General features: G+C 36.9%; 1 protein-coding gene across 1 annotated transcript; it reads left to right on the top strand.

The window, feature by feature from the left end:
* LOC150078291 (NADPH-dependent diflavin oxidoreductase 1) lies at positions 1–25,344 on the top strand. Its single transcript, XM_090385371.1, has 5 exons — positions 1–540; positions 2,992–3,693; positions 15,430–15,652; positions 23,022–23,645; positions 25,046–25,344. The coding sequence occupies exons 2-5, from the start codon at positions 3,024–3,026 to the stop codon at positions 25,272–25,274; spliced, it is 1,746 nt and encodes a 581-aa protein (XP_090241497.1). The 5' UTR covers positions 1–540; positions 2,992–3,023; the 3' UTR covers positions 25,275–25,344.

Below are 25,344 nucleotides of genomic sequence, written 5' to 3'. Positions count from 1 at the left end.
AAGATGCTATGTTACTACTCTGTGGCGGAAGCTACTTTAGATTGGCCTCTTTACAACCAATAGTTATCATGAGAGCTGTTAAGTGGTTCCTGTTGCTTACCCCGAGAGGTAGGCCCTCTATTTCGAAGTACCCGTTGTGAAGATTCTCATTTTACACCTTGGATTTGGGAGGGCAACAGCGTATGTTGAAATTAATATGGTGGAAGTGAAAGCTTAATCTCCCACCCCCAACGAAAGGGAGACAATAAGATAAACTTATACCCTGGCTGAGTAGTATTTAAAAATTACCAAGCTAATTTACAGAGATAATCCGAGATTAGTCATGTATCTCATGTCGGGTAGGGTGTATTGCTACGGCTAGTGATGCTACGGATTGCACTTCAGACATTTTGCAATAGTATATGGGAGAAATTCATTGGCTGTTTCAAGACCCAAGGAGCCTATAATACAAATTGCATCAAGTGCTGACAAGGAGTGATGTTGATGGCCATCAGCTGTACTGGCAAGTGAATCACACCTTGAAGGAGAGCTTCCGCAGAGGTTAGTAAATGGTGATGCACACTGGGTCAGAAGTCATAGTCTTAGTTTTCAGCCTTTATTTACATTAGACACCATATTTTGTAAAGGGGAGGCAGGCAAAAAAAAGAAAAACATGAAATGATATGGCCTTTTTACTTACAGGCTTTAAATGTTAAATACAAGCATAATGCAGTTAGTTGCTTTATTTACTTAAAATGTGCACTGTTCAGCATTGAAATGGCCTCAGCTAAAAGGGCTGCATATACAGCTCAAAATAAGTGGAGTGACATATTATTATTATTAGCCATATTGTGCAAGGAAGCCTGAGGCTTATGCTGCACCAGCCAAAAAAATTCCTGGGTTACCCTGAGAGAGAGAGAGAGAGAGAGAGAGGGGAAGGAATCATCAAGAAAAAGAATGATGCTGATATCCAGCTCATGCCCCTGGGTGTGCCAAGCCCATACTCACCAAATGTGAGCATGGGCTTGGCACAGCCAGATTTGTTCACACTGATATTTTTTTTCACACTGATATATTTTCCCCTTGGGGAAAATATATCAGTGTGAAAAAAAAATAATTAAGTTTGTGAATCAGTTCATCAGTATATTTACATATGAAAATACAGTGCACATCAGTATGAAATATGGCTTCCATTAAAAGTGATACAAGCAACCATCTGTCATAGTTGGGAAGAATCAAAAGTGGCAACTGTCATGTTAGTTATACTGAACTGCTTGTACTGGTGCTGATGTTAGTATTGGAAAAGTGATGCAAGGAAGCATGGATTTGGGAGAGCAGCCTGTAAGTGGCAAAGAGTGGATTGGCAGTCAGAGTGTAAGAAGGAGACTGAAGGAAGTGGTGGGAAGTAAAAGCATATGTGAGTAAGGTGTAGCCCTTGCAAGAAAGGGAGACCACAAGATGGTCACCTTTACTTTGGTGAGGGGACAGTGCATACTCCTTACCCTTATACAGCATTAGCTGTTAAAAAAAAAAAAAAATTCACTCCATTTGCTCATCCCTTGTAATAATTTGTGTCCAATCTTTAAACTTATTCATTCATCCCACTTTCTCAACACCAAGTGGAAATTTATTCCAACAGTGACCTGGAAACAAATTTCCACACATCTGACATGCAATTGCCCTCTTCTAATGTTAGCATAAGATCAAGCTTTAAAAGCTGAATATTGGCCTCTGTCTCACTGAAGAGTGAGACAGAGACCAGTGTCTAGCAGTGAAGAAACCAATGTTTATCCAAGTTAAATGCAGAAATGCATATAATTTTCAAATTATTTTAGTGCCTGCATTGAAATATAACACTGCACCATTACTACTTTACTGTGTGTCAAAAACTCCATAATATTGGGGTGAGTTAAAGGTACACATTAAGCAAACATTACTATTTATATTTACCCCAGGGGCTCCCATCTGGTGAGTAGGGACTTAGCACACCCAGGGTCCTGAGCTGGATATTATCATTCTTCTCTTGGTGATTCCCTTCGACTTTTGACTCTCTCTCTCAGAGTAACTTGGGAATTTTTTTTTTTTGGCTGGTGCAGCATAAGCCTCAGGCATCCTTGCACCATGTAGCTAATAATAATAATCATATGATATTAGCAGTTTGGGTCAACTCATACAAAGCCCAAAGTCAGTCTCATTAGAGTGAACGAAGTGTCCTTAAGGCAAATTTAATGCAGAACTTTCCATTGGTTAAGAAGGTATCTTACTTTCAAAACTGCTTAAACAAATCCAGATTTTTGCCAGTTTTGTAATAACTCATTAAAAAAATTTCAGTGATTTCATTGTAGGTCTTGTAATATTCTCAAACTGAAAAGCTATTTTTACATGATGTGAGCTGTTGAGCCAGTGAACAAAAGGAGTATCCCTGTATATTGTATTTCTTGGCAGTTATAAAAAAAAAGTTTTTTTTTTTATTCCTACCATGTTACTGTAATAATAGTTTTTCTTTTTTTATGATATTCCTGAACATTTTTGCTGGCTTTGGCATGTAGTAATATATTTAGAATTTAAATGTAATGAAAACTAGGTTGACCAGAATTTGAAAATTTTACAGAGATTTTGTGCCATCATATGGAAATCATAGGACATCCTCAAGATGCCTTTCTACATGTGAAAAAAAAAAAAAAAAAAAAAAATCCATTAGACCATTATGGTATTCGTGATATCTGCTAATAGAACAGTATGGTATTTACTTTAAAAAAATAAAGATTTTTTTTGATTTATTTGTACTGATGAGGTATTTGGAATGATTGCACTGATTAGATAATTAGTATTGGTATAGCATATTTTTAGGCACATTTATCAGAAGTAGACTAGGCTTTCTTAAGTTGAAATAAACTTTCTAAAGATGTTGATAATTAGATGTCAATAGTCTTCAAGTCAACCAATAAAGAACAAAATGAAAGATTAATATTATATAGAAAACTAAATTTTGTTTTTCTTTTCTTTATTTAGGTATTAAAGCTACTTTATGATAATACTCAGAAATGACAGAAAGAAAATTAACAATCCTCTATGGAAGTCAAACTGGCACAGCACAGGATACTGCAGAAAGGATTGGAAGAAAAGCAAAATGTTATCATTTCAGAACAAACATTGTTTCACTAGATGACTACCCAATTTTTAATCTTATTAAAGAGCATATTATGTTATTTGTCTGTTCTACAACTGGCCAGGGAGAAGAACCTGACAATATGAAAAAATTTTGGAGATTTCTTCTTCGGAAAAACCTTCCAGAGAATTTGCTTAGTGGTATTTTATTCTCTGTGATTGGCTTAGGCGACTCTTCTTACCAAAAATTCAACTTTGTTAGCAAAAAACTCTATAAAAGACTACTTCAACTAGGTGCAGCCAGTCTACTCCCTCTAGCCCTTGCTGATGATCAGCATGAGTTAGGACCAGATGCAGTAATAGATCCATGGTTACAGTCATTTTGGGATAAATTACTAGAAATATGTCCTTTATCAGATGGATTGCTAGTCATTAGTGAAAATACTTTACCACTACCAAAGTATAAAGTAACCTTTATTTCAGAGGAAGGAATAGATAATAAAGTTCAGAATGAAAATAAGCATCAGGTAAGAATAGCTAGAAATCAGCGTCTTACTGCTCCCACACATTTTCAGGATGTACGTCTTATACAATTTGATATTACAGGTAAGCAATACTGATTCCTAAGTTATTGGTTTATAATAGTTTCTAATTAAATTTTAAGAGAATTTCTAAAAATCAGTAGCAGATCAACTACATATTCAAATTATACTATTTTAGGTGAAAGTTTGTCAAGGACATATAACTAAAAATATGAAAAACAAGCTGCTCTGTAATTGAATTTGCTAATTAAAAAATGGTAATATTACTAATTTTTGAGCATTTTGAGGCATAATGAAATATGCATTTTATTAAAAGTAATTTATGGTATATAATTTCTTATGGCAGAGGTTAAGAATAGCTAAATGAAAGATGCTTTGGCGAATAATGATCACATGTCAGTTCTTTCATGTAATTTTATTGGCTAGTATGTATATTTACCAAATAAGTCTGAAAATCAGTTACTGTGATACTTTGGTAACTTCCGATTTAGTCAGATGGTTATTTTTAAAAATAAGGTGCATTTTCAGAAATCTGAGCTAGCTGATGCAAGGAGGTATTAGTTGTGCTGAAATGATGCAAGGCAGAAAGCTTGTATGGCATAATCCAGCCAATTTTTTTTGGGGGGGGGGGATAATAATTTTCCCATTCCTTCTAACAGTGTGACCAATGTATTTATTAAAAGTACCTTCTACAACAGCAGATAGAAGTTGGTTCCAAAAAATCACTTACTCTCTTGCTGCAAGTAAATTATCACACATCTGTCTTGCAGACTTTCAGTTTAACATCCTTTCTCATCAGAGAATGAGTAAATGCTGATGCATTTACTCAACCCATTTAAAGCCTTAAACATTTCAGTCAGTTCTCCTTGCAGATGCATAATTTCAAGATGAAGAAATCTACAGAATTCAAATCTTTGTTAGCAAATGTCCCTTGACCATTTTTGTTGCTCAGTTCTGGACCAGTTCCAACAGAGCCCATCCTTCTTAAAATGAGCTTCCAAACCTGTGTGAAGTACTGAAGATGCAGCCTGAACATTTCCTTATATAGCTGTCTAATTTTCTTATACAGCTCATCCTGCTTATACAATGTGTGCGACCTCTAAGTTTGTGCAGAAGTTTTAAATTAGACAAGAATCATGCCTCAAACAAGAATCTCAGAATAGTGGGAATGCTTTGGCTTCGGAGAGAACCATTGATGGCAGTTCTCTTGGAATCACAGCTACATTCATTGTGCCAATTGTGGCCTTTTTGTCAAGTTAACATACTCAATGACCTGCAGACTGGTGCAAAAGACATAAATTAAAGGGCCAACCCGGCTAGCCAGGTTTCTGGGTAAAGTGCCAGGTGGGCTAGCCGGGCTTTTGGGTTTCTAGCAACCCAAAGGTCGCGAGTTCGAATCCCGCCTCGGGCTTGGATCAAAGTACTGCAAAAACCTTGGGAGGTGCATTATGGCCAAAGAAGCCGATGTGCCAACAACTACCAAAAAATAAATAAAAATAAATTAAAGGTCTCCACATCTAAAGCATGTCAAATGCTGCTCAAAGGCAAAATAGATTTAAATAGGCCACCTACTCTCAGATATCAAAATGAAGCAATCAAATACACATCAACAACCAAACTGGATGAGAAACTAAGTTTTCTTCCACATACCCAAAACTTCAAGAAGAAACCAAAACTATGTTGCCATGTTAACTGAAGTCACCAGGAAAAATTGGGGTTTTAAAGGGAGGACAGTAAAAATATATATATTTCCAACATTCTGGAATCAGTCAGCTGTGACACACAAGTGAAATGGTCATGCCAGTTTCCACTTGGCATTGGTGTGCACCATGAAACCTTATAGCCATTTAAATACCAGCATGCAATTCTAGGAAGTTTTTGAATGTACTACATATTTACATCCTACAAAAAGGATTCTACTGCTCCTATGCTTATATTTGATGATACTCAGATTTCTAGATAAGATCACATATCTTTAACAGAGATTATCCTGACTTGTAATCTCTTTTGGCATAAGAACATAACAAATATTGCTTTCTCCTCATCTAAACCACAGGATTTTCTCTTTTGCTCTTGGCATTACTTTTCTTTTAAATAACTACTCATTTACAAATCTGTACAAATCTCAAAACCATCCAAAATGGAATATTGTTTCCTCATCTGGGCTGGTGCCCCCAAAACCTCTCTCAGGCTTTGGAACTCTGTTAAAAAGAGAGCAGTCAGGTTAATTAATGATCCGTCTCTTACAAAGTCTCTCCACTCTGTTTCATAGACGTACTGTTTCTGCTGCTTGCCTTTTCTATAGATGCTTTCATGGGCACTGTTCTTCTTAATGACTGGTTTGGAAGAGAGAGGAGGAATTACAAAAGTAATTCCTCTTCTCCTCTGTAATTCCTCCTTTCTCTTCCAAACCAATCAGAACCCATGTTGCAACCAGTCAACATCCATGTACTATCCAACTTTAAACTCATAGAACCAACTTTTCTTCTTCCTCATTTGATCATTTTAACTTGAACTTTCTGGAATAACTTTCCTTCACATGTATTTGCTGAAAATTACAATCTACAAAAATTCAAGTCTGACATCAACAAGTATCTTCTGAACCTTCAACCCACACATGGTACTAACTACTATAGGTTCTAATACCTTTCGTGTTTGGGGTTTTTATAAAAAAATACTAAAATGAAAGATAGATTTAGGCAGTTTCAGCTAATGCTATCTGGTTAACTGTTTAACTAGTCTGGTAGAACAGTGAACAAGTGCTGAAAGAAGAAGATGAATTGACGATGAACAAGTGTTGAAAGAAGATGAATTAATGAACTCAAGTAAAACAACTTCTGATGAAAGCAATCCTAAGCAGGGTTAACCAATTTGCTGATACCTATATTTGAGAAAGGCCCATTCAGTGTGCCATAATTTTTAAAATGTTGAGAAATAATATTCCAAAAATTTGTGAATAATGATTAAAAAATAAAAGTCTGGAATTCATAGCTAAAAGCAAACACATATTTTTGGGCTGAGATGTAAATCAGAACCAAACTAAACTTTTATCAAAAGTTTATTCTATATACATAAACTAACCTCAACACAAGCAAAAAACAAAAATGTGTACAGTCAGTCCTCGTATAGCACGATAGTTGTGTTCTTAAAAACCCTTATGCAATGCAGAATCGTGCAATATAAACAACAGGCCCTATGGGAAAAATAGGGTTGGGTGCAGACCACCCGAGATTGAACACATATTTGTAACCAAAACATTACCAAACACAATAAATAATTGTAATAAAATACTACGTAATAAAATATTGCTAATGCTTTTGCTTCTATCGTAAGCAAACTTGTTTTTTGTTTGATTTTCTGTCCAAACAGATGACAGCCGTTCCATCTCTTCCAATTCTTTGTGTCTTAATCTAATGGATTTTAATTACACTTTGAGTTGTTCCTGCTATGAAAGTTTTTATTTTCTCTGCATTCTTTGTAATTCTCGATGTTGTGTTATTTAGGTCTGTAGCATGCGCAATATCACATGGTCTTTCATTTCGCTCAAAGTGTTTCACAATTTCATATTTTTTTCTCTATCGACAGAGGTGGATTGGCCATAAGCCTTACCGGGGAAACCCCAGTGGGCCGGAGGCCAGTGTGATTTTGCCCATAAACCATAGTATGAGGCCACTATAAATTTTCCCGGGTAAGAATTTTTGACCCAGTCTGCCTCTGTTTATTGATATTGCTTTTCTTTTTCTCTCTGAATCTGCAGTGTCTTCACCAGAACACTTCCTTTTCACACCTTTTAAGTATTTTACTCATTTTTAGGGTATAAAGCACAATTACAAAACAAGGAGGCACGCTTGATACACATAAACAAAGCTGCGTGCATGTAGAAACTGAATAAACAACACCGTAAAGGCAGAGATACACTATTAACAACTCGCATTTTACTAAAGCACATTTCTAGGGGTTACTACCATAAAACAATTTCCAGTTGTGTTTCTGCTAGTGGAATCTGTTATAAACTGGTAGTAAACTCGATCTAATTGCATTTGTGATAATACCAATAGCTGGAATCGTGTGGGCTTTTACGTTATTATGGTGAAATGTGTTTCCCCTTCACTGATATAAAAAAACATAAATACATTTTCAGAATCTTCTCTTCATTCCTATCGTGTTGCGTTCGGTTGTGGTGATTCTGCGTTCGACTGCCATTTCTTGTAAACACAAAGGCGAATTGTGCATAAGCGAATTCGGTTCGTGTTATATAAGATATCGTTCCCTTATTTATAAATCATGTATGATCAAATTCGTGTAGCGTAAACACGTGTTATACGAGAACTGCTGTACTATGCTATAAACAAACAAATCATTGATGCTAATAGCCCAGAGTTCAATTGGTGCGCTGACAGAATTGAGCAGTTTATTTCATGTGCCTTCACTTTTACACACTTGTATATTGACTATTTAAGATTAACTGCCTTTATGTGTCACAACACTTGGGGTACCATTGAAAACTTGTATGCATCGACAGCAAACGAGCTAAGCAAGCTTATAACTCTAAACATATTAACCTTACTCATTGAGTATTTATTATTTTTTTTTTTTTGTGTTCTTTTTTTCTAGCTTGCATAATGCAATATGTTTGTTTCATTTAAATATTATTCCAATGTAGCTGTTCAATCCTATCGGTGTTGCCTTATTTAGGTCTGTAGCATGCACAATATCACATGTTCTTTCATTTCGCTCAAAGTGTTTCACAATTTCATATTTTTTCTCTATCGACAGAGGCGGATTGGCCATAAGCCTTACCGGGGAAACCCCAGTGGGCCGGAGGCCGGTGTGATTTTGGCCATAAACCATAGTATGAGGCCACTATAAATTTTCCCGGGTAAGAACACCTTTCATCCATGTACTGTCATTACTTCGAGATATTTTGAAGGGCGTGGTGTGTAAATTTCTTATTCCAACAATTTTCAAATCTTCCATGGCCATTCTGGAAATAGATTACCAAATTGTACAGAATATTTCTTATTCCAACAATTTTCAAATCTTCCATGGCCACTTTGGAAATAGATTACCAAATTGTACAGAATATTTCTTATTCCAACAATTTTCAAATCTTCCATGGCCACTTTGGAAATAGATTACCAAATTGTACAGAATCAGAAAGATGAGTCTGACTTAGTTATAATTATTTCCACTGACAAGATCTTAAAGAGTCTAAAACAAAAGGAAATTCTGTTCTTTTTTTCAGTGATCAAGTACTTACTCTATTGTTGCATGTGGCTACATGGTGCTCAAGTTCCTATGGAAAATAATGTTCTTAAAAATGCCAATGTAGCATAAATTTCATCAATTGGTAGTACATAATTTAAAATTTGAAATTGTCTGTAAACAAGTTTCCAGTACTCCTTGGTATCATTGAAGATGAAGCAGTAGATGTTTTGTAGCATCACTTCTGTCAATTTCAGTGCAAGAACCTTTCAGATGAAATTGTGAAAGAACTAATGTACAGTGGTCCATGGTTGGGGAACTGACAAATGAGTGCTCTTATTTTAGGCCAAGATTCTCCTACTTTTTGAAAGTAGAGAATTGGGGGCTATGCTATGTAACAGTTTACATTAATTACAAGGAAGTATACATAACATAATTTATTATGCTTGACTAAGCATAACAACTTATCCCAAGTCATGTTTGACGTTTTAATAATTCTTTATAACAATGCTGAAATGCTGAATTCTTTATAACAATGTTTTTTTTTTTTTTTTACCTGATTGAGAGAATATTCAATCAGGTAAAAAAATACAAAATCTGAGTTCAGTTCCTCCCTTTCTGGTGAAACTTTGGAAATGCTCTTGACAAACAAGTCTAGACCGTAGGTCAGGTTTATAAAAAAAAAAAAAAAAAAAAAAAAGTTTTATTCAACATTTCTAAGAGAGCAAAGTTTGCAATGGTATCTTTCTTGAAACAGTCATAATTGATTTGACTAACAGATAATCTAAAGTATAGATTTTAAAGTCTCCTGCCTTCTGATTTTTCCAAAAAAAAAAAAGTGCTCCTATTTTAGGCCAAGATTCTCCTACTTTTTGAAAGTAGAGAATTGGTAGCTATGCTATGCAACAGTTTACATTAATTACAATAGATATTTTAATAAAAATTATTGTGCACGTGAACAGGTCCTTGTTCACATGCACAACGATTGATCTTGGTCCTTGAGGTTGTCACAGACATTCTCTCAGATATGCCAGACAAGCTGTACTTGCTACCTGGGAGTCTAAAACGCTGATGGAACTGATATTTGGATGACACTCAAGTCAAGTGGACCCAATTTCGGCAACGTTTGGATGGTCTGTGACAACCAAATTCTCTGCATGCACCTCCACGTTGGTGGGACTGTTAGTAATACTGGGGTATAACCTCCATGCACAAGTACATGGTGGGTGACCACCCAGGTGTGAACCAACGTAAGCAGGGGTCGAGGTGTGGTGCCCACACCACATGGAGGAATGCTGCCCCTCCATGTTACCAGGCAGTACTAGGTGGTAGATGACTCATCAACCGGTGCAATACCATCACTTTGCTTATTGGAGGCTTGAAGTGGTGGAGCCCATGTTTAGTCTCTAGAGCTAAGTTCCGGTCAACCCTTCCCTATCTCTTCCATCATGCAGTATGATTGATGACTTTTGAGGTTATGATGAACATCGTGGTGAGATCCAATATTCCTTACATTTCAAGGGTACAGCTCTAAAACGGTGTTCGCAGGTCAGCCACTAGTTAGTACACCGGACCAAACCTATTGGTAACTCTCTAGGAGGCTTCCGGATTAGCTAGTGTATAATCTTGCTACCTCTAATCTGCCAGGTAGTGACTGGAAGTAGTCTGGGTAGTGTGTATACAGGGAGCATTGTCGAGGACACGTTATGTCAAGGATCTGGGTATATTCTTACCATATGTACGCCATATCTAAAAATTTCATTACTTCATACAGCATGTTCCACCCACTTTTTCTTACTATTGAATACACCATGAATTGTCAAACTAATAGAGCAAGCTTATCTGCGAAAAGATCTAAACCTCCCAAGCACTTCCTAATTAATTTCACAAATATACGTGGTCTCAATTCTAATCTCAACAATGTCCATTTCCACTTGCAGTCTGCCAAACCCATGTACTTTTTCTGACAGAATCTCAGTTATAAGTTGATTCAACTACTGCTCATCTCAGATGCCCAAATTATTCGCTGTATGATTCCTTTCGCCTCAAAGGTGGTACTTGTGCATATGTCCATTTTGTTATTCCCTGTCAGAGATTTGGCAATTTGGAATCTCCTCGCTTTGATCTTCTCTGGCTTAAAATCTCTCTACCTCATTGTGTCAAATTCATCTGTTGTCTCTACCGTTCTCCCAATTCCACTAATCACTTGGAGCTCTTTGACTTCCTCTCTTTGCAACTTGACTTTCTCCAGTCCAACTTTCCTAACAGTGAGGTAATTTTCCTTGGTGATTTTAATGTTCACAACTCCAGCTGGCTTCCGTTTTCTAGTCACACTGACCAAGCTGGTCGAGATGCTGAGGCTTTTGCAATTACTAATGACCTTGCACAGATTGTTCATTTACCTCCAAGAATACCGGACAATCCTAATCATACAGCCAATACGCTTGATCTTTTTCTCACAAACAACCCTTCTAAGTACACAGTCAAAGTGAGAGGTCCTTTAGGCACTTCAGACCACAACTTGGTGATTGTCTCTTCTCTAATGGCTATTCCCAACCTCTTTATCTCATGGCTATTCCCAACCTCGTGTTGTTTGGCATTACAAGAATGCAAAATGGGATGACCTGCGAGACTTCTTTTCTTCTTTTCCCTGGTCGGATTACTGTTTCAAAACTTCTGATGTCACCGTTTGCTCAGATCATGTCAGTGAAATTATTCTTGCAGGAATGGAATCCTTTATCCCACACTCCACTTTAAAATCTTGTTCTTTATCTAAACCTTGGTTTTCCAATAAATGTGCTAAGGCTGTTCAAGAGAAGAATGTTGCATATCGTAATTGGCTTGTTTCTAATTCTCCAGTTTCATTTTCTGCCTACACCAAAGCTCGCAACAATTGTAAAGCAGTTATTAATCAGTCCAAACTAGAGTTTGAACAGACTAAGAGTAGAAAACTTGCTTCTTGCCCTAATGGTAGCCGAGCATTCTAGTCTCGGCTATTGGCCGCAACTTTTGCCCATCTCTGTTCCCACCTCTGTCCAAACCAGATGGTTCTGGTGTCACTTCAGTCAAAGATAAAGCTGACCTGCTAGCATCTCATTTTTCTTCCAACTCGCGTATTAATGATCTTGGTAAAACACCTCCCATCATTCCCAACACGCTACATTCAGTGCCTCCTGTGGTCTTCCATCAAAAGGATGTCAGAAGGATTTTGAGGAATCTTGATGCTAAGAAAGCTCCAGGTCCCGATGATATTTCTCCACTTGTTCTCAAAACCTGTGCTCCTGAATTTACTCCTATTCTTTGCCGCCTTTTTTCACTTTCTTATTCCAAAGGTGTTTTTCCTTCTGCTTGGAAATTTTCTCATATCCAGCCAGTTCCTAAAAAGGGTGGCAAATCCCTCCCACCCAATTATCGTCCCATTGCAATTACTTCTACTCTTTCTAAATAATGGAGAAATCAATTAACTGCCAACTCTTAAACTACCTAGAAACGTGTCTGATGAATGATCGCCAGTATGGATTCCGTCAGTGTCGATCCACTGGTGATATTCTGGCTTATGTTACCCATTTATCGACTAATTCAATAGAAAGGTTTGAGGAAACACAAGTAGTTGCTCTTGACATCTCAAAGGCTTTCGATTGTGTTTGGCATAAAGGTCTTCTAAACAAGCTTCCATCTTATGGTTTGCCAACTGTTTTTAGTAATTGGATATCCAGTTTTCTCTCTAATCGCTTACTGAGGGTGATGGCTCTCTGTTCTCTAACTTCTCCACTAATGCTGGTGTTCCCCAAGGTTCAGTTCTTTCCCCCCCCCCCTTTTCCTCTTGTATATTAATGACCTTCTTCCATTGACCGGAAATCCTATCCATAGTTTTGCCAATGATAGCACATTGCATTCCACTTTGCATTTTGAGAAACCTTGTCCTTCTCAATCAGCTTCAATTTTTCGAAAATCTGCTACCAATTCCTTAAATGCTGATCTTCAGGTAATTCTCCAGTGGGGCAAAGACAACTTAGTTGATTTCAACCCTTCTAAAACTCAGTCTTGTCTTATATCTCGCAAAAAGGATTCTTCTGCACCTATGCTTATCTTTAGTAACACTCCGATTTCTAGGCAAAATGATATCTCTCTTTTGGGGATTACCCCGACTTCTAATCTCTCTTGGCACAAGCACATTACAAATATTGCTTCCTCTGCATCTAAAAATTTGGTTTTCTCTTTCGCTCTCGGCGTTACTTTTCTTCCAAACAGCTTCTCACTCTGTATAAATCGCAAATCTGCCCTGCTATGGAATATTGTTCCCACATCTGGGGAGGTGCCCCCAAAACCTCTCTCAGGCTTCTTGATTCCATTCAGAAGAGGGCAGTTAGGTTAATTAATGATTCATCTCTAAGAGAGTCTCTCCACTTGCTCCCTCATAAACGTACTGTTTCTGCTGCATGCCTCTTCTACAGATACTTCCATGGGCACTGTTCTTCTGAATTGGCTTCTGTAATTCCCGCTCTCTCTTTCAAAACAGTCCGAACACGTGTCGTCACCAGCCAACATCCATTTACTGTCCAACTTCAAACTCACAGAACCAACTTTTCATCTTCCTCGTTTATTCATTCAACTGCCGTTTTCTGGAACAACCTTCCTTCATACGTATTTCCCGAAAATTACAGTCTACAGAAGTTCAAGTCCAATGTGAAGAAATATCTTCTTTCGTCTTCTCAACCTTCAACCCCAAGCACTGTACTAAATACCTCTCGTATTTGGGGTTTACATAAAAAAAAAAAAAAAAACTGAGCGAAAACAAGGATTATAAATTTGCTTTTTTCAATGTCATAAGTGTGATTTCTGAATCTGCCATTCTCAAAGCCTATTTCCCCCCCCTCCCCATTATCCCAAAAATTATGATCATTGTGTGCTTGGGTGCACCCTACCATGCAGTCTACTAATTCTGATTGTTTGGTGTTCCCTTTAGCCTCATATTTGTTGTGTTTTCTATGCAAGTTTTAATCTTTTCCCTATCCTACCCATGTATGCTTTCTACATTTACATTCATTTTTATATTATGTCTTTTATTACAATATGATGTTAGATCTTTAAATAAATTGCCCATGTTTTTTTAATTGGCTTAAATACCATTTCAAGACCTTGTTTTTGGAGTCTTCTTGTTTTTTCACTGACTCTTTATGCTGAATGACTGCTGCTCTACTATCATCAGTATTCTGTGTTGTGTTATTGCTTTTGTTTTTCAGATCCCCCGAAAAAAAAAAAAAAAAAAAACCTTTCCGCATCACCTGCCCATTCCCTCCAATAATTTGTCTTGTCTAGTTCTTCCTTTAATTTATATTCACTTCCACAACAATTGTATTGTATTCAATTGATTTATTATTATTATTATTTTTTGTTGAATACAATTGCATTATATTCATTTCATCTGCAATTTTTTATCATTGTCAAATGCTAAAACATATTCATTACAGTTTTTGTAATACCTATTTAAATTTTTTTTTCAGGTGGTTATATGCATAGTTTAGATATCACCCAGAATCAGTTGGCTTTCTCTAAACTTGCAAAGTTAGCCTGTCTTTCACTTTAGGAACCAGGTCATCCAAGAAAGGCAAGCTATTATTAGCCTAATTTTCAAGTTTAACTTAATGATCTGATGATGACTTTAATGGTCTGATGATTGTTGTTCAGATATTATTTGAATTTAGGTAATTCTTCCTGCTCATATTCCCATTCTATGATCTCATCATCTATGAAACAGATCCATAGAGAAAACCTTGCTGTCCCCTGAAAGGGAACAGCAGTTCATTGGCTTTTGTATGTATATTTTATCTTCAAACTTAACTTTATTTGATGCGTTGAACAAGGGTTCTCTTAAGTATGTGGCACTCTTGCTTCTTATAGGGGAAGAAAGATTTAAAAAAAAAAATATATATATAAGAAGCCATGCAACATTAAATAGAAATATAGGAGAATTAGCATTAGTAAAGGCATATGATGCAAGAATTCTAGAATGGAATAGAGTTTTCGACACTAAAATCAAGTAGGGATTAAGTAGTGGAACTTGGGGGAGGGAGGTATCAGTAGGCTGTTAAAAACACTGGCATTAGATTAGAGACTCCTTATGACATTGTCAGCAGTTTGAGAAAGGCACATATGTAATCTTTGCTCATTCATTGTCTATATGAACAAAGACTCGGTATAGGGTTTGTAATGTGATGCTTATTTATTTGTGGTTATAAGGTGTTGCAATAGTTAATTTCTTGAAGAAAAAATGTTTTCCTTTTTCCTAATTTGTGGAAAATCTGTGGCACAAGGTAGTTTTTCTATTCAATTTTATAACATATTAAGTGGGAGGGGGGAGAGACCCAAAATATCAACTAATAGCTTTATATATTTGTTTGAATGTTTTTATACAAAACAATTTTTTAATGGAATACAATAATATACAGCAAGCATAGTTCACAGAATTTTAATTAGTATCTCAAACAAATTTTACTGATAAAATTTTAAAAAGTCTTTTAATATAGTGCTGTGTTATGAGTAGCTATGTGGTTAAATGTGCCACTGTTTAATTCAAAATTTTATGTGTTTTTAGATTCCAGTTTATCCTATGAACCAGGAGATGTTGCAGTAATACAACCCAGAAACCTCTCTGACAATGTGGAGAGTTTCCTTAGTCTGCTTTCTATTTCACCTGATTCTCATTTCATTTTGGAGCAAAATGATTTAAATATTCCTCTTCCTTCTGGACTGCCTCAGCCCTGTACTGTTAGACAATGTGTAGAACTTTACTGGGATATCCAGTCAGTCCCTCGAAGGTACTGTAAGTGAATCTAAATATTGTCTTTTATAAAAATAATTAAGTGTTTATGTATAAACTTGTAATAACCAGAAATCATTCCATATTTCTATGGAATGATTTCAACACAACATATTCTTCATACAGCAAATTGATATTGACATTGGGAATTTTAAATAAAAAAGTTTGTTGCCTGAGCCTTAAACCATTACAATGAAATAAAAAAAGAAGGCAAGCAGAATGTTAAAGGTTACAAAGTAAGCATAATATAAATATTCTGTAACCCCCTTTGTAAATAGGATAAAATGTTGTTTTTTGAGTCTTTAAGGGTGCATTTCAACAACTTTATCATAAGTTAATTCTTTCTTTCTGAATAATAATCTCAACAGGTTGTTTTATGAGTTCTGCTTTTTTCAAATTCCCCATTTAAAACATTAGAAAAGGTGTATCTTGGAAATTTTATTATAATTCCAAAAGGGGTACATCTGGAAACCTGTAGCGTTGTATACGTGTCATTCTCTTTGAGGAAAGCTGAAGTGAAATGAATTGCCACAGTTCATCCTTCTCTTCAGATTTTGAAGAAGATTTAGAAAATGCATGCATGCGCTTCTCTTATAGCTGAGAAAACAAAAGAGAGTACACAATGGATACACGACATCAACTGGAAGAGAACAGAAAAAGGTGAATTCCATCATTTACTGCAGGACTTGAAGAAGAGGGCGCCTCTGTAGCCAGGTGGGAAGGAGCAGCAGTGCGTAACACATGCTTCTTGATTAGACCGGGGTTCGAGCCCATCACCACCAAATACGGAGGATGCGGAAAGGTCAGGGAATGACCACCGCATATCCCGGAGCAAATGGCCTTAGTTGCTAATGCTCCTAAAAACCAAATAACAAACAAACAAACTTGAAGAAGATGAAAATCGTTTTAGGATGTACTTACGGATGAATAAAGAAGAATTTAATTTCCTATACTGTATATTCTAATTAAGGAGACATTCAAGGGCAAAATATGCAATTTCGAAATTCAATCAGTGCTAAAGAAAAATTAGTTACAGTCAGTCCTCGTATAACACGTGTTTACGCTACACGAATTTGATCATACACGATTTATAAATAGGGGAACGATATCTTATATAACACGAACCGAGTTCGCTTATGCACGATTCGCCTTTGTGTTTACAAGAAATGGCAGTCGAATGCGGAATCACCCCAACTGAACGCAACACAATAGGAATGAAGAGAAGATTCTGAAAATGTATTTATGTTTTTCATATCGGTGAAGGGGAAACACGTTTCACCATAATAACGTAAAAACCAACACAATTCCAGCTATCGGTATTATCGCAAATGCAATTAGATCGAGTTTACTACCAGTTTATAACAGATTCCACTAGCAGAAACGCAACTGGAAATTGTTTTTGTTTTATGGTAGTAACCCCCTAGAAATGTGCTTTAGTAAAATGTGAGGTATTAATAGGTATCTCTGCCTTTACGGTGTTGTTTATTCAGTTGCTACAAGCGCGCTGCTTTGTTTATGTGTATCAAGGTGCCTCCTCGTTTTGTATTGTGCTTTATTCCCTAGAAATGAGTAAAATACTTAAAAGATGTGAAAAGGAAGCATCCTGGTGAAGACACTGCAGATTCAGAGAGAAAAAGAAAAGCAATATCGATAAACAGAGGCGGACTGGGTCAAAAATACTTACCTGGGAAAATTTATAGTGGCCTCATACTACAGTTTATGGCCAAAATCACACCAGCCTCCGGCCCACCGGGGTTTCCTCGGTAAGGCTTATGGCCAGTCCGCCTATGTCGATAGAGAAAAAATATGAAATTGTGAAACGCTTTGAGCGAAATGAAAGACCATGTGCTACAGACCTAAACGAGGCAACGCCAAGAATTACAAAGAATGCAGAGAAAATAGAACCAACTTTCATAGCAGGAACAACTCAAAGTGTAATTAAAATCCATTAGATTAAGACACAAAGAATTGGAAGTGATGGAACGGCTGTCATCTGTTTGGATAGAAAATCAAACAAAAAACAAGTTTGCTTACGATAGAAGCAAAAGCATTAGCAATATTTTATTACGTAATAGTCGTAATAAAATATGTAAGTATTTTATTATGATTATTTATTGTGTTTGGTAATGTTTTGGTTACAAATGTGTGTTCAATCTTGGGTGGTCGGCACCTAACCCTATTTACCCCATAGGGCCTGTTGTTTATATTACACAATTTTGCATTGCATGAGGGTTTCTAGGAACACAATTATTGTGCTATAAGAGGACTGACTGTATATGTTTAAGGAAAGTTAAAATACAGCAAGTTTAATTTTGAATGAGGACTTATTCTGTCAAAATATGAAACAAAAATTTTTAATGAAATTTAATGACAAAAAACTTCTTCTCAACCCTAAAAATTGAACTTTTAAGAAATTGTTTTGAGTTGTGCAAATTGAAATGATCGGTTTGTTCGTGCTCTCAATTTGTAATTCTGTTGGTCTATTTTTCTCCTCTGGCCATTTTTGAGCGTCTCTGTAACTGGACATTTGCAGTGAGTATGCCGAGTAGCTGGTCGAAGTGGACGGTACTTCGGAATAGGCACAGGAGCAACGTCCTTGATGTTGTTATTTGTTTTCGGATATTCTTACTTGTGCGCTGAAAACAGATTATTTACTTCTAATTTAATTTTCTATTATCATTTTCCTGTTGTCACGCCTAACGAAATTTCTGTTCGAACAGAAAATTCTGAGCTCCTGACAATATCATTCGGCCTTGAAGCCCAACCAATTAGAACACTGTGTCTCCGAGCAATAAAATAATGCTCCTCCACATTTGACGTTAGATATGTATACGAGTGAAGTCTCGTGAAATGAGAATAGTGTGTACCCCCCCCCCTTTATCCCTCTTGTTGCCTCTCTAACATGCTGCTGAAAAAAACAGTCATCCAATAAATCCACAAAAGCCTTGCTAGTGTGCGAGTGACCAACCGACTAGTTCCAGTCAATATCTGGGATGTTAAAATCCCCCATTATAAGACACTCTGACTTACTGGACTACTATTTCTCTATATAATTGTTCATTGTACTCATCAGAATCATTAGGCCTATAACAAACTCCTACCCTCATTTTTGGTTTCCCAGTGCTTCAACATTGCACTGTCTATCTATGTCAACTGGATGCACTTTAGATTTTGTGTTTCTTAACTAACAGCATAACCCCTCCTCCCTTCCTATCCTGTCTGTACACATTGTACTCCCCAAATTCCAATTCTGCATTACTCGTATCTGTGTGACACCATGTATCTGATATTCCAACAATATCTGCTTTTGATGTCTTGACCAGCACTTCAAATTCATCAAATTTATTTACTATACTCCTAGCATTGGTGTTCATGCAAGTATACATGCACCTGCTCTTAGTCTTGTGTACTCTAACACAGCCCACGTATTTCCTTGTTTCATGACCCCAGCAGGTCCCGAAATCCCCAGCAACTTGCTTTCCGGGCTGCTGCTGCTGCTGATTCCAATAGAAGCAGTACAAGAATCATTTCCTCTTCTGCCTGTGGCTACTGTTAATCTATTAGTCTGTGAATTCCCACAAGCTAGTAGTTTTCCAACCCACCTACTATTGCTTCGAGAGCATTAGCAAATATTCTTGCACCCTTTCTATTTAAGCGTATCCCATCTCTGTAGAAGCAGTCTCTCCTGTTAACAAGCACAGACCACACTGAAAAGAATTCTACCCCATGAGCCTTGCACAATCACTCCTGGGCTGAATAGATTGACAAGGTTGTAATCATATACTCCCTCCTATCTTGTCTGTGCAGGATAGCAGACACTTTCAAATATAACCCTAACTCATGACTTTTTTCAACATTGACCTGTACTTGTTAAGTAAATCCGCAGCTTTCCAACCCTTAATGTCATTAGTGTACAAGGATATCACCTTTTGTGCCCTTAAAAGATGTTTAACTTCTGTTGTCTTCTTAAAAGTTTAACTTCAGTTCCTGGGAAAACAATGGAGTCACTGGTTAAAGAAGCATTGCAGGATTATCTAGACAGGACTGCAGTTATAGTTCAGACATAGCATGGGTTTGTTAAGAAGTCTTGTCTGACCAATTTGATTGGATACTATGGTGTGGTTACAAAGGAACTGGATGCAGAAAATAATTTTGATATCATATATACTTGGATTTCAGGAAAGCTTTTGCTACTGTGGCACATGGAAGACCACTGTACAAGTTGGAGCAGTATGGTATTAAGTGCAAGTAGCTACATTGTATAAAAGGATGGTTGAGTGGGAGAAGGCAGAGTGGTAATCAGTGGACACTGCTGTTTGTGGACTAATGTTATTAACTGCTGTTCGTGGATTGATGTTATTAGTAGAGTTCCCCAGGGGTCTGTGTTGGGCCCATTTTTGCTTTCTGTATTTATCAATGATATTGATGAAGGTATATCAGGATTAATGTCCAAGTTGATCAGGATGAAGAGTACAACAGGATCTAGAAAAGTTGAGTAGATGAGCAGAGAGGTGGCAAACAAAGTTTAACATTGACAAATGCAAAGTATTGCATACAGATAACAGTGACCCCCAGAGTAATGTTTCAACTGTGCAGTACTATACTCAGGGTAGTGGAGAATGAAAAAGACCTGGGGGTAACTGTGTAATCAGATATGAAGTTTTCTGAACAGTGCAGACCTGTTGCAAAAGTAGCTCATGGGTCTTGTCAATGATATACAGGAATTTTGCTGTCTGGGATAAGGAGGTGATTATCCTGTTCACATGGGAAGGCAATGGTTAGGCCACACCTTGAGTACTGCATACAGGTCTGGAGGCCTCATTTTAGGAAGAATGTAGAGCTGCTCAAATGAGTACAGAAATGCTTAATGAGATTGGCTATTGGGAACAAAGGGTTGCTCTTACCAAGAATGTCTTAAGTTCTGCAACTTTCAGCATCTGTAGACTAGGATCTGCGAGGTGATCTGATTGAGTTGTATAAGGCTTTGAATGGTTTGAGCATGCTCAGTGCTGGGGGATTCTTCTCGTTGAGATTCCCCACCTGAGGGGGTATAAATTCAAATTGAGGAAAGATAATTGTAGAATAGATGTGTGGAAGTTTGCCTTTAGCCAGCAGGTGGTTGATTGTTGGAATAAGCTTCCATCTGTTGTTGTGGAAGTTGATGGCTCAAATAAATTCAAAGCAGAATTGGACAAACTTCTGGATGGAACGGATGGGTAAAATGGGAAGTGTGTTTTTTTTTTTTTTTTTTGGCTGATGCTATATAACTTGCTTTCTTGTATCATATGCCTCTACTAATGCCATTACTACTAGTCACTGTAAAGAGTGATCTTCATCAAACATCAGAAAAAAGAAAAAAATACAATGGTATTTATTGTAGATTAAATCACATATGATTCATAAAGTTTAGAAAAATTAGATAAATACCTGTACCAGTCTTATTTCTTTATTTGAAAAATCAAAGTAAATAAACCATAACCATAGAAATTTTCAGGTCCAAAAACTGGAATATAATAAATGTAATCAAGTGTAGGAAAATGAATTGATTGATTAGAAATCCTAAATAAAAAAAATTGTATGTTCTCTGTTAAATCACCATGGATAAATTATCGAAAGTTGACATTGGATTAAAAACAATGAATCTTTTTGTAGATTTATAAACTAGGTTTATCAATATTGGAAATTATAAAAATATGAAGCATTGGATATTTTTATAATTTTTTTTTAATTATAAAGAAATGTGATCATTGATTTAGCCAATCTCTTCTCTCATATGTTGGTTTTGAATATAAAATGGGACAGCTTAACATTAGGAACAACTGCCTCTCTTTGTCCCAGCTTTAGCATGCACAACACAGCATAGACTCTATAAGGTGCTGGCAGCTATCTGCAGATATTGTAACCTATGCTGACCACACTGCATCCCGGTTTTCTGATATTTGATGGTATTAATCCAGTTTTCTGATATTTGATGGTATTAATCCAGGTGCTGAACAGCCTGTTCAGTGACATCTCATACATTTTCAAGTGGGCTGTGAAGGTGGGCAGCCATGGAAGAACTTGCTAGACTACTAGTTAAACCAGTTCAAAACACTGTTTCCATCCTGGGATGTGGAGCGTTGTTGAAAGGTGCTGTGGTGGTTCAAATAGATAGTTATCATAAATGGGTGCACATGGTCAGAACTGATGGACCTGTCCTATGAGGTACCAATCAATAAACTAGGAAGCTTAGGGTCTTGTACCCCAGACTATCATCCTGCCCTGCTACCCTATACAACTCCCCCCCCCCCCTAGGCACCTCCGTAGCCAGGTGGGAAGGAGTAGCAATGCGTAGCACACGCTTCTTGATTAGACCGGGGTTCGAGCCTGTCACCACCAAATACGGAGGATGCGGAAAGGTCAGGGAATGACCACCGCATATTCTCGGAGTTGCTAATTAGTTGCTAATGCTTTAGTTGCTAATGGTTGCAACTAATGGCCTTAGTTGCTAATGCTCCTAAAAAACCAAATAACAACAACATATACAACTCCCCTTTGCACAGTGGGATTCGAGAGCTTTGTGTTGAATAACACTGCACCCATCCATCAGCATGGTGCCGTTGGAAATACAGTTCATCAAAACAGGTAATCTCTTTCCAGTCATCCACTGTCTTCATCCCCTAACCCATTATAGGTATATTTGCTTGTGACAGTCATTAGCAAGAGATACTCAGGCAGATTGTCAACTGTAATAGCCCAACCATGCTGGTGTGTGACATGTGGTTAGCATTGAAATGGGTTGTGCTATGCTTCATCTTGTACTGTGTCCATTTGCTCCACTATGACATTTCTATTTTACTGTACAGCACTTTGGCACTCACTCTCATCAGTAATATGTAACTATCTGGCTTGGGACTCTGACTTGTGATTCTTCCACAGTTAGTCCACTTGCTACTACTACATGACTGAATGGGAACACTAGATGAAGGTGGTCATGTCTGAGATACTTGCCTCCACTAATCTGGTCCCAATGATTGTTCCTCTTCCCATGTGAACTATTAGGTGATGTTGCTGGTACAGTTTGTCATGTAGAACACCAGTCTGAAAACTGTATCCCAGGAAATGCCTTATGCAGAGACAGCCTGCTACATAGTAGCAGATGCTGTGCTTAAAATTATGGTTGGGAGGGTGTTCCTAATGTAAAGAAATTTCAGTTTATAAGGTCTGTTTTAAAAGCAATTAAGTTTATAGTGCCATTTCTACTTTGTTGTTAATATTTTGCAGAAATTATTTAAAACTTGAGGTTCTAAGAAAAGTATTAGTGTATACACACTATTCAAATGTCTTGACTCTTTATTAATATAAACAGTTTTTTCTTTTAATTTTAGGTCATTTTTTGAGCTCTTTTGGCATTTCAGCCATTCAGATCTGGAAAAAGAAAAAATTCAAGAATTTACTCAACCTGAGGGGCAAGAAGAGCTTTATTCATATTGTAACCGACCACGTAGAACTATCCTTGAAGTGCTTCAGGACTTTCCTCATACTACACCTTATGTACCATACGAGTATTTTTTTGATTTGATTCCTCCTATCAAGCCACGTTCTTTTTCTATTGCATCATCTCCACTTGTTCACCCTGGTGAAATACATCTTTTGGTAGCAGTAGTCAACTATAAAACAAGACTTCAAATTCCAAGAAGAGGATTGTGTTCCACTTGGTTGGCACAGCAAGATCCAAGTCGTTTACAGGTTCCCCTTGTGACCAAAAATGGCTCTATTATTATGCCACACAATGATATTCCAATCATCATGATTGGACCTGGTACAGGGTGTGCTCCATTCAGAAGTTTTATCTATCAGAGAATTGCGCAAGGTCAAAAGAAAAACTATTTGTTTTTTGGTTGTAGATATAAAGAAGGGGATTTCTTCTTTGCTTCAGAGTGGATTCCTCTGGTGGAAGCAAAATTTCTTAATTTATATACTGCATTTTCTAGAGATCAAGATGAAAAGATGTAAGATATAGATTAACATTTTAGTGTAATTGATTATTTAATTCATAAGAAATTAAATGTATAGAACCATGTCATTTGATTTTTCTCGGGAATGATTTCTATTATTGTTTTATAACTTCTAATTTATAACTTCTGTTCCGGGGAAAATGACGGAGTCACTGGTTTAAGAAGCATTGCAGTATCATCTAGACAAGACTGCAGTTATAGTTTAGACACAGCATTAAGGGGAAGTCTTGTCTGACCAATCTGACTGCACAATTACTCCCGTGTATTTTTCATTTTCTACCACCTTAAGTGTAGTACCACACAGTTGGTACTTTTCTCTGTGGTTACTTCTACACATAGGCAGTACTTTGCATTTGTTAATGTTGAACTTCAGTTGCCACTTCTCAGCCCATCTGCCCAAATTTTGTAGATCCTGTTGCTGTAGCACACTGCCATTATTGTCATTAACAACTCTGCCAACCTTTGTATCATCTGCAAACTTCGACACTAAGCCTGATATGCCTTCATCAATATCATTGATAAATATACAAAACAACAGTGGACCCAACACCGAACCCTGTGGGACTCCACTAATAACATTAGTCCATGAAGAGCAGCACCCATTGATTACCACCCTCTGTCTTCTCCCACTCAACCATCCTTTTATCCATTGTAGCAACTTACCCTTAATACCATTCTGCTCCAATTTGTACAGTAGTCTTCCATGTGCAACAGTGTCAAAAGCTTTCCTGAAATCCAAATATATGTTATCAAAATTATTTTTTGCATCCAGTTCCTTTGTAACCACATAATATCCAATCAGATTTGTCAGACAAGACTTTCTCTTAACAAACCCATGCTGTGTCTGAATTGTTGCTGCAGTCTCGTCTAGATGATCCTGCAATGAATCTTTAACCAGTGACTCCATTATTTTACCTGGAACAGAAGTTAAACTAACTGGTCTAATTACTTGTCACCCTTCGATCCCCCTTTGTGAATTGGGGATACATTTGCACATCTCCAGTCCGTGGGGACCTCCCCTGAGTCCAAGTATGCTCTCATAATTATGGCTAAGGGTTTGCTTACTTCCTTTGCAGCCTCTTTTAATATAACTGGATAGATCCCATCCACCCCAGGTGCCTATCTTATGTTAACTTCAACAATTTCTCCTCCACTTTGCTCTCAGTTATTACAAAATCAAAATGAAGTGGAATAGTAACATCTCTTCATCTATTATTAAAGAACTCCTTTTTGCAGCCAAAAATTTTTGAATATTAAGTTAATCTCCAGTTCTAATAAGACTTGTTTTTCAGTTTAAATTATTTTATTGCAAAATTAAAAGAGACAGAATTCATTTTTAAATCACCCCATCAATTTGTATGTTGCATTTAATATGAAATATTTTTATTCTGTAGCTATGTTCAAAACAAGATGTTGGAAGAGAAAGCTTTGTTGTGGCATCTTATAAATGCTGAGGATGCATGGATTTATGTAGCAGGTAATGCAAAACAGATGCCCCAGGATGTGAGACAAGCTTTGATCACTATTTTGAAAGAGGGAGGACAAATGGATAATGGTTCTGCTGAGAATTACTTAAAAATGATGGAGAAAAAGCGGATATATCAAGTAGAAGTATGGTCTTAGAAAAAAATAACATTTGTAAAATAGTGAATAATTGTATTTGAATAATGATTAAATTTGATTTCCAATAAAA

Source organism: Mastigoproctus giganteus, chromosome 11 (genome assembly GCF_048544385.1).
Source record: "Mastigoproctus giganteus isolate SK-2022 chromosome 11, ASM4854438v1, whole genome shotgun sequence".
NCBI classification, from domain to species: domain Eukaryota; kingdom Metazoa; phylum Arthropoda; class Arachnida; order Uropygi; family Thelyphonidae; genus Mastigoproctus; species Mastigoproctus giganteus.
Note: the sequence above shows the minus strand (reverse complement) of the source record. Positions and strands in the feature narration are given on the sequence as shown.